Source organism: Rhinichthys klamathensis, unplaced genomic scaffold (assembly GCF_029890125.1).
Source record: "Rhinichthys klamathensis goyatoka isolate OS25496 unplaced genomic scaffold, OSU_Roscu_1.1 h1tg000217l_1, whole genome shotgun sequence".
NCBI classification, from domain to species: domain Eukaryota; kingdom Metazoa; phylum Chordata; class Actinopteri; order Cypriniformes; family Leuciscidae; genus Rhinichthys; species Rhinichthys klamathensis.
Window position 1 is genome coordinate 827,431 of NW_026606742.1, and position 15,766 is coordinate 843,196.

Genomic DNA, 15,766 nt, shown 5'->3' on the forward strand with positions numbered 1-15,766 from the left:
CATGCTTTTCACACACACAAAAAAAGCAGCACAACTGTTTTCAATATTGATAATAATAAAATATGTTTCTTGAGCACCAAATTGGCTTATTAGAATGATTTCTGAAGGATCATGTGACACTGAAGACTGGAGTAATGGTTGATGAAAATTCAACTTTGTCATTACAGGAATAAATTTCATTTTATATATATGTATGTGTCTCAGTGTTTTGTTTTTTAAAAGCCATATCAGAATAAAAATATTTCATAAAACACTTTGATAATTCTGCATTCTGTTCCATTCTTTTGCGCTCTTTCCAGCTGTTTTTGAACGCAATATCTTATGTATTGTACTAGAGCTGTGGAATATAATCGGTCAGATATACACATGATTACAGTAAGTCTTCTTCAAAATATCCGTCTTGGGAAGTATTCACATAAACATAATTTGTTATGTATTAAGTGAACATTTGGTTAACAGTTGGGGAAAAACATCTAACATTATATAACCATGCATTAGGTCTTAATATAATAAACCTGTGTTAATGTTAATCAAACAATATAAGAAAATAGGGATTCACAATGGAAGCAAATAAGAGACATAACTATTTGAAATTTAACAGCCACTGAATACTTTTATTTTGAAAAACATTTATCTGAATTTATTTGCTCTGAATTCACCTCTTTGAAATTATTTTACTTTGGAAACCATGTATCTGAATTTATTTTTTTCGAATTCACCTCTGAAATTTAAATAGGCCTATGAAAATTCTTGATTTCCATTTTAAAAACCTGAATTTCGATGAATATTTTTCAATGCTCACAAATTCAGATACAAAAAAAATCAACTTACAGAATTTCAGATAAAATAGATTTAGGTTGATAAAATTTGGATTGCTCAAATTCAGATCTCAAATTCAGATCGAAAAATTCAAGTTAAATATTCACATGGTAACATCCGGGCTAACCAGGATAGGCCCCGCCCACACCGGGGGGAAAACAATCCAACCGTCTCCATTGACTTTGCAATTTGCGAGAGGCTGCCTCCTTGTCATTTATGACTTATAACAAAAAACAAAACAATGTCTAAAAGCTGTTGTGAGACAAGGTGAACACCAAACAAGCTAAATAACCCCAAAATATTTTTTTATAAGCTGTCGACCGACTCGACCCCAAAAAACGGTTTGTTTCAGGACATAAAAGTGGATCAATTGATAAAGAGCGCAACTACTTCTCGAACTACTCTGAGAACTACACCCACAGGAACGCGACATGATATTGTAAAAAAACATTCATAATTTTAACCATGTCGATTGCTTATTTCACCACACTATGTGAACCTGAGAAGAGGAGATATATTCAATTTACCCATTCTTCCTGCTGATGCTTCTTATTGCCTCTTATCTACTTTTGTCTCCTTAAAGGCTGGCTTCTACGGTTCGGAAGCTTATACAAATGTATTTCTGTTTTTTTTTAGATTGTTTGTTGTATACCTTGTCACACAGCATCTTTTATGCGTTTTTCTGTCTTTTGTTATAAGTCATAAATGACAAGGAGGCAGCCTCTCGCAATGCAAAGTCAATGGACTTTTGTTTCCCCCCTCGGTGTGGGCGGGGCCTATCCTGGTTAGCCCGGATGTTACCATATGAATATTTAACTTGAATTTTTCGATCTGAATTTGAGCAGTCGAATTTGAAATCTGAATTTGAGCAATTCAAATTTGATCAACCTGAATCTATTTTATCTGAAATTCTGTAAGTTTATTTTTTTTTGTGAGCATTGAAAAATATTCATCGAAATTCAGGTTTTTAAAATGGAAAAAAGAATTTTCATAGGCCTATTTAAATTTCAGAGGTAAATTCGAAACAAATAAATTCAGATACATGGTTTCCAAAGTAAAATAATTTCAAAGGGGTGAATTCAGAGCAAATAAATTCAGATAAATGTTTTTCAAAATAATTTTTTTTAAAACTAAGTATTTAGTGGCTGTTAAATTTCAAATAGTTATGTCTCTTATTTGCTTCCATATTCACTCACTGCTCTTGACTGAACTACTTTTGTAGCTTTAATAATAAACAATTAATTTGTAATAAATACCATGCTGTGATTATTTTTGCATTTGATTATTTGTTTTTCTTACTTGCATGCTTCTGTTTAGATGTAAAATTAAAAAGTAAAGTAAAGCACCGTTTATTTAATTTGTTTCTTTCTAATATTATATTTGGATCTTTGTTCTTATTTTTTTACAACAATGATAAAATAACAAAAAGAGCAATATTGTGATTATTAATATAGTAATTATTACTAGTAAAACAATTGGAGGAAAAGATGTATTGTGTTGCATCGAGAATCGTTTTATAATCTAATAATCTAATCGTTTCAAAATCGTGAGGCAAGTGAAGATACACACCTCTATACTGTACATGCCATGCTGGCACGTACATCTGATACCAGCCTTATGCAATGCTTCCATATGACTGACTAATCTGCTACTCATTTGGGCAACTTAAGTTCACTTTAAAAAAATAAATTTGCACATTCACATCCCATTCAATGCATCTTATTCATCTGCGAAACAAAATAAAACAGCATCTTATATACATTTTTTATCTAATCCACTGTAGGATCTAGTTTAAATCTAATCTCCCACTCAAAGGTGTTCGGTTCGTAAGGCCTTTGCACTAAGAGCCTGTGTGGGTGTTAAACATGTAGTTCCAGCCTCGATACACAGCAAGAGAGAGAGAGCAATCAATACCGGAGCTCAGACCAGAGCAGCCGAGCACAAAGCTGATCATCGATGAGAGGCTCGTACTGTCTGGTCTTTAAATCTGATCTTGATGACAAAATAAGGAAGAAGTTGAAAACAATAGCAAAACAGAGAACAAGAATTGAAAGATGAGCACAACAAAACAGGAAAGGGTGTGAGAGTATGCCAGCATTCATATGTAAATGTACTTAAAGGAGTCGTTCAAGTGTGTGTGTGTGTGTGTGTGTGTGTGTGTGTGTGTGTGTGTGTGTGTGTGTGTGTGTGTGTGTGTGTGTGTGTGTGTGTGTGTGTGTGTGAGAGAGAGAATGGATGTCGTGAAATGCCATTTGTGTGTATTTCATCATTTATTTTAAAATACATGTATATATACTGTATATATATATATATATATATATATATACAGGTCCTTCTAAAAAAATTAGCATATTGTGATAAAATTCATTATTTTCCATAATGTAATGATAAAAATTAAACTTTCATATATTTTAGATTCATTGCACACCATCTGAAATATTTCAGGTCTTTTATTGTTTTAATCCTGATGATTTTGGCATACAGCTCATGAAAACCCAAAATTCCTGTCTCAAAAAATTAGCATATCATGAAAAGGGTCTCTAAACGAGCTATTAACCTAATCATCTGAATCAACTAATTAACTCTAAACACCTGCAAAAGATTCCTGAGGCTTTTAAAAACTCCCAGCCTGTTTCATTACTCAAAACCGCAATCATGGGTAAGACTGCCGACCTGACTGCTGTCCAGAAGGCCATCATTGACACCCTCAAGCAAGAGGGTAAGACAGAAAGAAATTTCTGAACAAATAGGCTGTTCCCAGAGTGCTGTATCAAGGCACCTCAGTGGAAAGTCTGTGGGAAGGAAAAAGTGTGGCAAAAAACGCTGCACAACGAGAAGAGGTGACCGGACCCTGAGGAAGATTGTGGAGAAGGACCGATTCCAGACCTTGGGGGACCTGCGGAAGCAGTGGACTGAGTCTGGAGTAGAAACATCCAGAGCCACCGTGCACAGCCGTGTGCAGGAAATGGGCTACAGGTGCCGCATTCCCCAGGTCAAGCCACTTTTGAACCAGAAACAACGGCAGAAGCGCCTGACCTGGGCTACAGAGAAGCAGCACTGGACTGTTGCTCAGTTTTGCATGTCATTCGGAAATCAAGGTGCCAGAGTCTGGAGGAAGACTGGGGAGAAGGAAATGCCAAAATGCCTGAAGTCCAGTGTCAAGTACCCACAGTCAGTGATGGTCTGGGTGCTGCTGGTGGTGTTGGTGCACTGTGTTTTATCAAGGGCAGGGTCAATGCAGCTAGCTATCAGGAGATTTTGGAGCACTTCATGCTTCCATCTGCTGAAAAGCTTTATGGAGATGAAGATTTCATTTTTCAGCACGACCTGGCACCTGCTCACAGTGCCAAAACCACTGGTAAATGGTTTACTGACCATGGTATTACTGTGCTCAATTGGCCTGCCAACTCTCCTGACCTGAACCCCATAGAGAATCTGTGGGATATTGTGAAGAGAAAGTTGAGAGACGCAAGACCCAACACTCTGGATGAGCTTAAGGCCGCTATCGAAGCATCCTGGGCCTCCATAACACCTCAGCAGTGCCACAGGCTGATTGCCTCCATGCCACGCCGCATTGAAGCAGTCATTTCTGCAAAAGGATTCCCGACCAAGTATTGACTATTGAGTGCATAACTGAACATAATTATTTGATGGTTGACTTTTTTTTTTTGTATTAAAAACACTTCTTTTATTGGTCGGATGAAATATGCTAATTTTTTGAGACAGGAATTTTGGGTTTTCATGAGCTGTATGTCAAAATCATCAGTATTAAAACAATAAAAGACCTGAAATATGTCAGTTGGTGTGTAATGAATCTAAAATATATGAAAGTTTAATTTTTATCATTACATTATGGAAAATAATGAACTTTATCACAATATGCTAATTTTTTGAGAAGGACCTATATATATATATATATATATATATATATATATATATATATATATATATAATATGGATGTGGTTAAATGTGCAAAAATGCTTTCCATTGCAGGGCTGTTTCTACAGAAAGAAACTATCCAGACCGCCAAGTTTAAGATGTGTGTGTGTGTGTGTGTTATCTTGGCATGTAGCAGTAGACCAGCCTCTAAAAATATTCCACATACTCTCCACTTCACCACATAATAGGACAAAAAACAGCAGTTGAGGGCTACAGCACAGATGTAGTGTGAAAGAGGGATGTGGGAATGGGTAGACAGGTGTGGCTTGTAAGTAATAAAAAGGCATATACATGATGTAAATCTTGAGCTTAAAGTTCTGAATCTGGAGACAATCATGGAAAGAAAGTGGGGAAGTTGAGATGGGGGAAGAAAGCAGGAAAAATCAATTGGAAGGACTGAGGTAAGCGGCTGACTGAGGTTAGCGTTGTGATTGGCAAGATCACAAACAAGCTCCATAGCATTTCGTCAGAAACATTTATTCATGGGGTTTTCTTCCACAGAGGACGTAAGCAAACATTAATTAAGAATGGTACTGCGTTTATACTGTACTGTACTACTCATAATCATTAATGATGTTTCATTAACAAAGTTCGGGAGGAGCACGTTCAGATAATTAACACGAGTGGAGAGCACTCAGAAATCAATGATAAGAGGTGTAGCAGTCTCACCTCAATTCGTTGACAGTTTAGCAGCATCCCTCCACCACCCCTTCTCCACACGTCTAGTCCTAACCATTTACATACGGGGTGGGAGTACTCTGGGTTCGAGGCTTGGAGCCCTCCCCCGGACAGCACAATACGCATTAAACTTTACTCCCTCTAATTGTATGTAACTGTGAACTCGTCAAGTGTCTGTCTAATCACAATTACCACCGATCATACTTATGTTTAATACTTGTCATTAAGGGTTTGTTCAGATCCCCAACAATAAGTAACAGGTTAATTACTTATCATACATGAGTTTGTCCTGCATGAAAGATACATTCTATAAATTAGCTAGTTTGGAAGAGGTAAGCTGTTAAGTGTTTTGATTTCTTTTGACATGAATTTCATCAGGCGGATGATGAAAGTAGTGAAAAATAATCAGATATATTTGTGTCTTAAGCTTAGGTGAGAATAGATGCCTCTCACAGTTCAAACAAATAAGGCTAGGCAACAAACTCAAGCTGCTCCGACATTTCTCTTTAAAAATTCTCATTTTAGACTTAGAATTTGTGACCGGTGTTTTGTTTTGTTCTATACTTCCACGTATCAGTATCTCTTTCAATTAGAATTATAACTCCATTTTATACTATAAAGTGGCTCTCCAGTGTGTTCATGTTTTTACTCACGGATGTCCGACCTCAAAGGAACTGAACAGAAGAAATTAACCAAGGGAAGATTTCCAAGTCAAAGAAGGCGGAGCCTCAGAGCACACCTACCTATTACATAATTGGCATGGACTAATGGTAGTTTGAAAGTGTTTACCTGCCATAGCGAACATTTCCGCAAACTCCCATTTTCTTCGAACACCCAAAATTAACTTTCGTTTTGGCCTGATTTTGTTTGAACTGTATCGGGGCCTTCAGTAACCGCATATCAACATGCTAAAAGTATATAAAAATATCCAATAGATTTGCGTTGAAGGGAGAACAGAAACCTTAATATCATAGATACTTGAGGATTGGCTTCTTAAGGTCCATTCACACCAAGGACGATAACAATCTAAAATCTAGTTCTAAAATCGTTCTCAATATTAAGGAATAGCAGAGTTCACACCACAGCTATAACGATAACGGCACAGAGAAACGATATCGTTGGAATCATTTTCAGAAAGATTTTATCCAGCTGATGAACGATAAAAAGTTTGCTGGAAAAGTTTACTCTGGCTGGTAAACACCTTCGTACTACCATTGGTCCGTGTCAACTATGTAATAGGTAGGTGTGCTCTTTGGCTCTGCCTTCTTTGATGTGGAAATCTTCTCCAGTTCATTTCTTCAGTTTAGTCCATTGAGGTCAGACGTGAGTAAAAACATGAACACCCTGGAGATCTGCTTTATAGTAGAAAATTAAGTTTTAATTAGAATTGAAAGCAACACTGTTTTTTAGGTTTAGTACTGTAAAGCTGCTTGCTTTAAAGCAATCTATTGTACAACGTGCTATATAAATAAACGTGACACAACTTGACTGGAGTGCTAAATTGGAGACCTGGGGCAAACATCCACATAGAGGAAAGCATGCAGCACATATTTACATATTAATCTAAACACCGCTCTCATCAGTGTGGGTGATGTCAGGATGTTGGCTAACAGTATACCACTGGTCAAACTTCTTTTTACCCCTAAACGAAGAACGAACAACCTTGCCGTGAGTATATCGGAGCCTTTAGACTTGTGCGAGACCTATCAACACCCTAGCAAAAGCTACCCAGAACACCCTAGCAACTACATAGCAACATGCTAATACCACCCAGAACACCCTAGCAACTGCATAGCGACATGTTAAATAAACTTACATTGCCAATGATTCTATCATTGAGTTGATGAACAAACACCACTAATATTTTCCACAGAAACTGTAAAAATCGAATTTACAAAATATCTACAACTTGCAAAATGTTGTATTTAACTTATTTTGATCATATTGGTGAAGTTTGTGGGTTTTGAGTGTGATGTTTGTCTGTGTGACTCACTAGGGCAACTGAGGGCCTCCTTAGCGGTGATGCTCTTGTTGCAGGCCGAGCAGAGTGTCGTCCCAGACACGGTGAGAGAGTTGAAGAGGTGGCCATTACTGTAGCGTGCCTCTCGCTCTCTGGCTTCTCTCTCCCGCTCCCTCATGCGTTCCTTCTCCTTATTCTAACCAGAACACAAAAACTCAAAATAAATTAATCATGCATGGTGTCATAATATATATAAATATACATTTAAATCATCTCCACCAGAGTAAAATTTGCCTAGTATCATAGTACGAAAAACAACAACAACTTTGAGCTGGTCAAAGAACAATCAACACTCACAAAAAAAGACAATGATGACACTATTGCAGCTCAGTTTCTATTGTGTAACCAATTCATCTGCCGAACTGGTACAGACCGAGTTCACGAACAGGGAAACAACCAACTCAAAAGAGAACTTGCAACACCATTTCGGAAGAAAGTTAAGCCGAACAATAGCCATATTGAATGTCTAGAAGGTCTGTATTCCTTGGTAAAAGATTTTATCATGAAAACACACACAGCACATTCATGCCTGTGAACTGGTTTTCATTGAAAAAGCTAATCTTTGCTTATCAGCCTTTAGGGAAAAGACAAATGAACCCAATCAACTCTCCACTATAAAAAGTCGCTCATTTGGTTTAAGCAAACAATGGCTCTCTTTCTGATACAATAACTTTATCTATTTGTTTGTCTTTGTTAGGTACGTCATGCCTAGTTTGATATTTTTTCTTCAGATTTTGGCCATTATTTTGTCCTCTCTTTGGCCCCCTGAAGGTCCTTTTTGACATACAATCTGCTAATAGGTTAATTGATGTGGGTTGAGCTAATTAGTAGGGTTGTGAATCGTGACGATATTAAAATGTGACAAGATTTCTCGTCGAGGTGAAAAGCTGTTTTGCGATATCGACATGACGGAGCGTAAGGGTGAAATTAGCATAGAATATGCCACTGCCACGTTTACATTACATTACCTCCACTGTCGTTTTGCTTTTCTTTTAAGAAATAAAAAAACATTTAACGCAGTTGCAAAACGATTGCTTTAATTGTAAACTATTGTAAACGTCTGCTCTGCTCATCCATCACGAGCTACAGAGTCAAACAAAGTGCAGCAGGAATCACATTTCACTGATCATGTAAAGCGAGATGACTGACAAGACCATGGTGGAGGATTCGTTGTGCAACAGAGCCTAAAATAAGCGTCTGATAAATGTCTTATCTTGTAGAATGAGCGCTCAACACCGCCACTCCCTAAACAAAGAGTACGTGAGATTGCGAATTCAAAAGCGGAAGTAAAACGCGAGCTCCCTGATGCGCGCAAATTATGCTACATACAATAGCCTGTCTCCCAATATCAAACCCATCTTAGGGTGGTAGTTGTAAAGAAGCCAGTCAGCTGAGTTTGTTGAAAAAACTTTTACAGTGCTTGTATATTGTTGCCTTTCAATGCATATGATAATTCGTACTCAGAGAGCAGAACTGAAATGACATTCATTGCAAGACGATTAGTTAAAACATTTCAAAATGCACCTGCAGACTATTTTTCCAGTCACAAATTTTGTCATTGAGGATTTCTTAAAAATACTGTGCAAAAATCTTGTCTCGTCTCCTTCTCGTAAACCCAATTCTGTGTCTCGTCTCGTGAGCTAAGTGTCTCCCCTACTAATTAGTGGAGGCATGTTAGTGGGAAGTCTTTAAAAACCCTTTAAAAACCCTCAGGGACTGTTTACACGAAAACGGGGAACTTTTTTTTGTGTTTTGGCCATTCATGTACACGACAACGGCGTTTTGGGGCCCTGAAAACGCAAACTTTTGAAAACGAGTTTAAAAGTGCGCGTTTTTGAAAACGATAGCGTTATCGTCTCCATGTAAACAGCAAAAACGTGAATTTGTGAAAACCGTGACATCGCCAAATACTGGCCTGGCATGAATAATACAGCGTTTTTAATCCTTTTCACAGATATACGTGTGAATGGTGATCGTTTTGACAATACTATCGTCTGTACATAAAAAAAAAGCTACGGACACACTTTTCCATTTTTAGTACATTGTTGTTGTGTAAACGTCCCCTCAGTTTTGGGATTTTAACTGGAGAGGGAAAAAGGAGAGTTTGAGTGCAACTAGCTTGAGTAATAAACAAACAAATGGATAAAATAAAGGAACAACTGCGACTATTGAGAGGTTGATTATATTTAAAATAATGTGTAATAAAAGAAAGGGAGAGGAAAAGGGGGTTTATTTGTGTTTGTCCAGACCAATCAATGTAATTTATATGGCACCGTATACAATAAAAAAGGTTTCAAAAATGATTTAGTCAAAATTAGTGTACCAGTGTTATTTGAGTATTTATATACGATTATAGTATTTATTTATGTTTTATGTTAGCATTTATTTTTATATTTTTTCGTTTTCATTTAAATCGAGTAATTTTGTTATGTGCTTTTGTCGTGTTTATTAGTTGTTGATTTTTTAAATATATTTTTCATTTGTCTGTAGTTAAAGGAAGAAGGAGGCGGGAACTGGCGAACGTTCTTCAACGTTACTTTAATCCAAAAATAAACACAAATAACAAAACGAAAGTAAAGCGGCAGCACCTCACAGACGACTGCCACACAAACATAAACAAAACACAACGTAAAGTCCAGGAATCACGCCTCGCTCCATTCCCACGGCTCTCTGCCCGCCCTGTTTGCCACAGTCTTTCATTTATTTTTATTTCAGTTTTCTTAACCTTAGTACTTTTTCACTTTACATTTATGGCATTCCGTTAGCTGCCAATGCAACATTTCAAATTTTTATTAAAGATTTTTAATTTCAAGTTCTAATATTTATATTTTATATCAGCTTTGTTTCAAGTACACAAATACTTATTTTAGTTTCAGTTTTAGTAAACAATAACAATATGACGAGCACGAACCCAGAAAGCTACCTGGAGAAAGCTATACGCAAGCTGCCATTTTTTCCTCAGTCTACTGACTGAACAGCAAACCAGCAGAGCCATTTTACACTTTGAACAGTCACTAGCAAAACATCCTCCATAATATAATGAACTATTTACGCATTATATGTTCCTGTCTGCTGCCTTTGACGTCACAGCTCATTCGCTGACAGGATATTTGCTAGAGTTTAGGACTGTGTTTGTTCTTGTTGTGCCATCGGCCAATCAGCATTGACATGAAATCATTTTCCATTGGCTCCAGAGTAATTATATGGCATTTACAGCTAAAAAAAAAAAACACACTGCAGCTTTAAATTAGGTAAATTGAATAAGTCCAGGCATCCATTTTGCACAATTAACAGTGCAACTCTGTAAACTCAGTTTTACCTAAAAAAAGGTTTTGATCTGTGTGCTTCTAGAGTCATTTTTCTTGATTATAAAAGCTTTGACCAGCAGCTGGTGTTGGTTAATATGCTAGTCAGCATTTTACTAGAAGCTCTACATGGCCCTGGCTGATCATCTTCCTCTTTTATACATATTTTATGATTTGATGAGTTAATTGGAAAATTAAGGAAAGAGAAAGATAAATGTCCATACAAACAATTTTAAAAATTAATTTGAAATGTCAACATAATTCTTAAGATATTTCGGAATAAACAAAAGCCGAAAAATGGCCATGTTGGATGTTAGAGGGTCTGTGGTCCTTGGTAAAATATTTTTAGATTTCATACATTTTATAATAAGATGTCTCATATATTTTCACCTCTGAAAATAGAGACGCTAAGGTCCTGTTTTGGGTTTGCTTATTCAAAAAATCGGCCTCTCTGTTGACATGCAAAGCAGGAAATAATGAGAGAGCACTTCCTCTTTCTAATCAGCAGGAGGCATGAGTAAAGGTTGCCATAGGAACACGGACATGAATTGGAAGTAAGCAACAGAAAATGTATTATAAAAAAATGTTTAGTGTGTTAGTGTGTAGCAGTCCAATAACCTGCAGGACGTTGCTATCAAATTAGCAATTCTAAATTGACCTAGTTTGTCCATAACCAGAATTTCCAGGATGCTTCTGCATTGTTTGTTACGTGTATGTGCGATCATCTCTGCAGATTTGGGAAGTTGCAATAGTTCATGCTAAATCGGAGAACAAAGCATGTAGCCAGGGTGGGGTTTGTGAAGATAAAGTGACACTTTTTTTTTTTTAAATAAACTTGAGTATGACTCTATATATCAGAAAAATACAGAGGCACACTCTAGGAGCAGCCAACATTTCCAAGTCTGTGTTTATAAAAATAATGTCAGGCTAATGAAATGTAACTGTGCCTGCAAAATGAAAACAACCTCTGTGGTTATAGTTCACTTGAAAGTTGACATTGAATCAAGCTTTCTGTACAAAAGCATGAGCGGTATGTGCCCCAAGCACATTGTTTTCTAGGTTCAGGGAGCTTGTCTAAAGTTTGGAGTCATCTCCTATCAAGGAAATGGGCTGAGATTGACAGTACTTAATGTTGGTGCTCCAGTTCTAATAGTCCCAGCTCCAGATTTAGTTCAGTCTGCTGTGGCCTGATGGCCTGGATATAGCTGGCCTATGGGGAACCATGACTGATTAGTTGACATTGACATTCTTTGCAAACATTTCATAAGAAAGCAATTTCCACTACAGTGCAGACAGAGGAAAGTAGCAGTCGACGGATATGGATTCTTTCAATATCCAATGTCTATATAACTCCTGTTTATGGGCCAAGTAGTTGTTAAAGGCACACTATGTAATTTTTCGCCACTAGAGGTCGTTTATTCAAAACAAAGGTGTAGCTTGATTTCGTGGAATCTTGGGAGTTCTTGTCTTCACCTCTACAGCAAGTGGAGAATACGACAGGACTCGGGCAGAAATCATATTCATGGATGACCGGTAATGTATTAAAGATTTATTAACGTAATGAAAGCCGGTGGAGCGGAACGAAAGCTCGAGAGGAGTGGAGCTTTTATTATGCTGCAGAACGCTTCCGCTTCTTCCGGTCATGCATATGTGGGGTAACGCAGCGCTGTTTTATCATATTAGATACATTTGAGTGTGATGAAAGTTGTTATAATGCTACTCTGTGCGTTCGCTCGGCGGCTACTATATGAGACACATGTTGCACACTGCAGTGAGCTAGATTGATATTAGGCATAGTAAATATGGTACTCACGGTAAATCAAGAAAACGAGATTTAAACAAAAAGACTAACTGTGTTGAGCTGTATAACAATGATTCGTTTTCTGTCGATTAATGTATCCAAACAGATGTTTGGTATTTTTACAAAATAAAATCGGAAATCAAGTGTAACGCGGGTATGATGTCATTGATAGGCAAAGATCGGACACTGTCCGTGTCCTGGTTTAAACTGCGTATTTCTCTGGATTCAAGCATTCTTAGAAACATTCGGGATAATACAAATACACAAATCAACAAAATATATAACATTGTTTTAGTGGTTTTTGGATATTTTGATCCAAAATTCTTACATAGTGTGCCTTTAAAGGCTAAAAACTGACCAAGATCGGACAATTATATCAATAAATCTCTGCAGAACAAGTTAAACACACGGCCAATCAAACTAGACCTTGACTTGGAAGCTGCTCTCGGTTACTTTTAAATTTATCAAACTGAAATCTAACCTTTGACCTTAGAAGAAGAGGTGATGAGAGGTTGTGTGCTTATGTGTGAGCAAAAACACATCTCACTATTTAAAAAAATCTTGCCTTCGGACCTGAACCTGGAATTGATGCTTTAACTGAGTGCTATTTCTATGGCAACCTCTCTTTTGGCTCTCTTTCTCTTGAATGTTTCTCTGTGCGCGCACACACACAGTCTGTTGTTCAACATTCCCACTCAGTAACACCTACACAACTCAAACTCATGCTGAAGCTAATAACTGGACAAAAAAAGGTGCATATCCAATGCCAAAAACCAATATACAACCTTTTACTCAAGATGTCTCTACACATCAGAGTTAAAACTGCTATGAGGAGGATCTGTGTTGCTCCAAATTATGTGTACATACGAAATTCCACATTAAAGTTGTAGTAAAGTATCCACCTTAACCCATAGTAAAGGTGACACTGCTTTGCTCCTGTGTAAATGAAATTCAGCATCATAACAGCCGTAAAGTTTATAATTCAAGTTTCTATATCCATAATCTCATTATGAAGACATTAATTTCAACACCTGTAATTCCTGTGTAAATGTACCTGCATAAGCAGCTTCAGATCAGCTGTGTTGCCTTTGCATCATACCAATGACATCACACTGAATACAAGCCATAAACTTACAGTCCTGGAAAACATTATTCATTGTCAAACAACAGCAACGTTAACATTTTAGTCTGTATGGCCCTTTAACCCTCATTCTATAATGATGAGGAAGAGGACATAAGAGGATTTAAGTGCAAATTACTGTATTTCCCTGCCCACGTTTACACAACCTCTAGGTTAATAGCTAATGTATTTTTATTATCCCAAAACACACTCAGAGCTTTTCTGAAGTAGTGTTTCTTTGCTTTGGAACACAATGTATTATGAAAATACATAAATAAATTTGGATTGAACGAACTGAAAAGACTTACAGCATACTTTTCAAAACCGATTATTTCTAGTCAATGTTATAGTCCGTGTACGCGCTAAAATCCCTAAACCATGATGAGATGACGAACATTGAAGTGAACAATTCAAACATAGCGTCTAAATTGTTTTAATTCTTGCGATAAGCTGGTTAAAACACGCGTCATTGCACTTACCCGCTGACTGATCTCTCTCATCCTTTCCTGGCGAAGTTTCGACAGATCCGCTACTCGAGACATTGCGATATTTTAAACGTCTTTAGTTCAACGAAAAACTAATCCTCGTAGCCTACGGCAAAATCACATGTATATCCCATTAATTAAGATAAAAGTTCCTTTTGGTCCCGAGCATGTGTAATAGCAGCGTTTTAACAGGCAGGAGACATTCACAGAGAAGCGCAGTGCAACTTCGAGAGAAATACGCTTTTCCTCTCTCTCTCTGTCTCTCTCTCTCCTCCCCTCCCCTTCAGTGAAACGGTGTTGCCTCGTTCAGGAAGTGCAAAATGACTATCCCAGACCCCCTCTATTCTTATTAAAACACTCACTGTAATTCTAGACTGCATAGATGAACATAATATGTAATAATATGTGGTTAATAAACTGCTGGTATAGGGCTTATTTGAGTCTCTCCTGTGTGTGTGTGTGTAAAAAAAGAAAAATGATGCCATATTTGAAATATTTCTACTAATCAAGAAAAAAGATTCCTTTTTATTTTATTCAAGAAGTGAACGTCTATATCTCTCTCCTTAAATCTGTTTTGTTCCATTCATAAAGTCAACCCCCTTGAGCACAAGTCATGCAATGTCAAATTAAAAGGCAAACTTACCTTTCTGGAGGCAGAATGAAGCCATATCCCTACATATTATAAAATGTATTAATTTAGCTTGAGAATGCAATTTATTAATGCTTAAACATTTATCTGATATGTAAAATAATAATAATACAAAAAAACGATTGACTATTGTCGTTTAAATACAATAGATGCCACCATCTGTCATGATGTCTATAGTGAAACAACAGCAATGAAAACTCAGTCTCTGTGGCTGAACTCTTTCAAACAATGACGTCAACTTTAGCACCAACACCTATTCAGCATTTCTCAGAGATCTAGAAGGAACTAAGACTAATGCTCGGAAAGCTTGTGGTCTACAGCCAAAAAGCACCCATGAGTAAAATCAGACCAGTTATACTTCAAATGAAAATGAAAAGATATAGATAGTCAGAATTAGAGTTAATTTATTATGGTTATTATTATGGTATTATGGTTAGTTGGTATTTAAAAATGCTAAAGACATTTAGTTACAACCTATAACTTCATTGAAAACCATGTATCTATTTCTAAATGCTGCAGTATTTTAGTGGCTCTGCATGCACCTCTTTGTACCGGGAAAGAAGGTAAATGGTGGACATTTTCTTTTGAGAAGAGAGCCGAGGGGAGAGGAGGGGAGATTCTTTTCCCGCCTTGGCCACATCTGTCGCCATGCCAACAGTGTACTTTGGCTGGGTTATGAGGGGAGCCTGGAAAGTTTACAGTGGGCGGCAAGGTTTTGGGTTTATATGGACACATTCATACAGTACAAGCGTGCAAAAGACTGGTTGCTCTGGTGTTTTCTTTTTTCTTTTTTAACAATGCTGCATGGTTTAAAAGCTAGTCAAATCTCTCGGCAGATTAAAGCAAGATTAAAGCAGGTCAAATCTTTCAACAGATGTACCGTCCCATCGAGACATTTTGGATTCGCCAAACAATACTGACTGGGACTCAGACTTACATAATAGTCTTA

At 37.1% G+C, this 15,766-nt stretch overlaps 1 protein-coding gene across 1 annotated transcript in view; it reads right to left on the bottom strand.

Annotated features, from left to right (window-relative positions):
* Positions 1-14,411, bottom strand: part of arhgef1a (Rho guanine nucleotide exchange factor (GEF) 1a) — a 40,423-nt gene extending 26,012 nt beyond the window's left edge. The window contains exons 1-2 of the mRNA XM_056264230.1: positions 14,163-14,411; positions 7,431-7,593 (exon numbers count right to left, since the gene is read on the bottom strand). Of these exons, the coding sequence (XP_056120205.1) occupies positions 7,431-7,593; positions 14,163-14,225 (226 nt within the window). The 5' untranslated portion in view covers positions 14,226-14,411. The remainder of the gene's footprint in view (positions 1-7,430; positions 7,594-14,162) is intronic.
* Between the last annotated feature and the right edge of the window lie 1,355 nt (positions 14,412-15,766).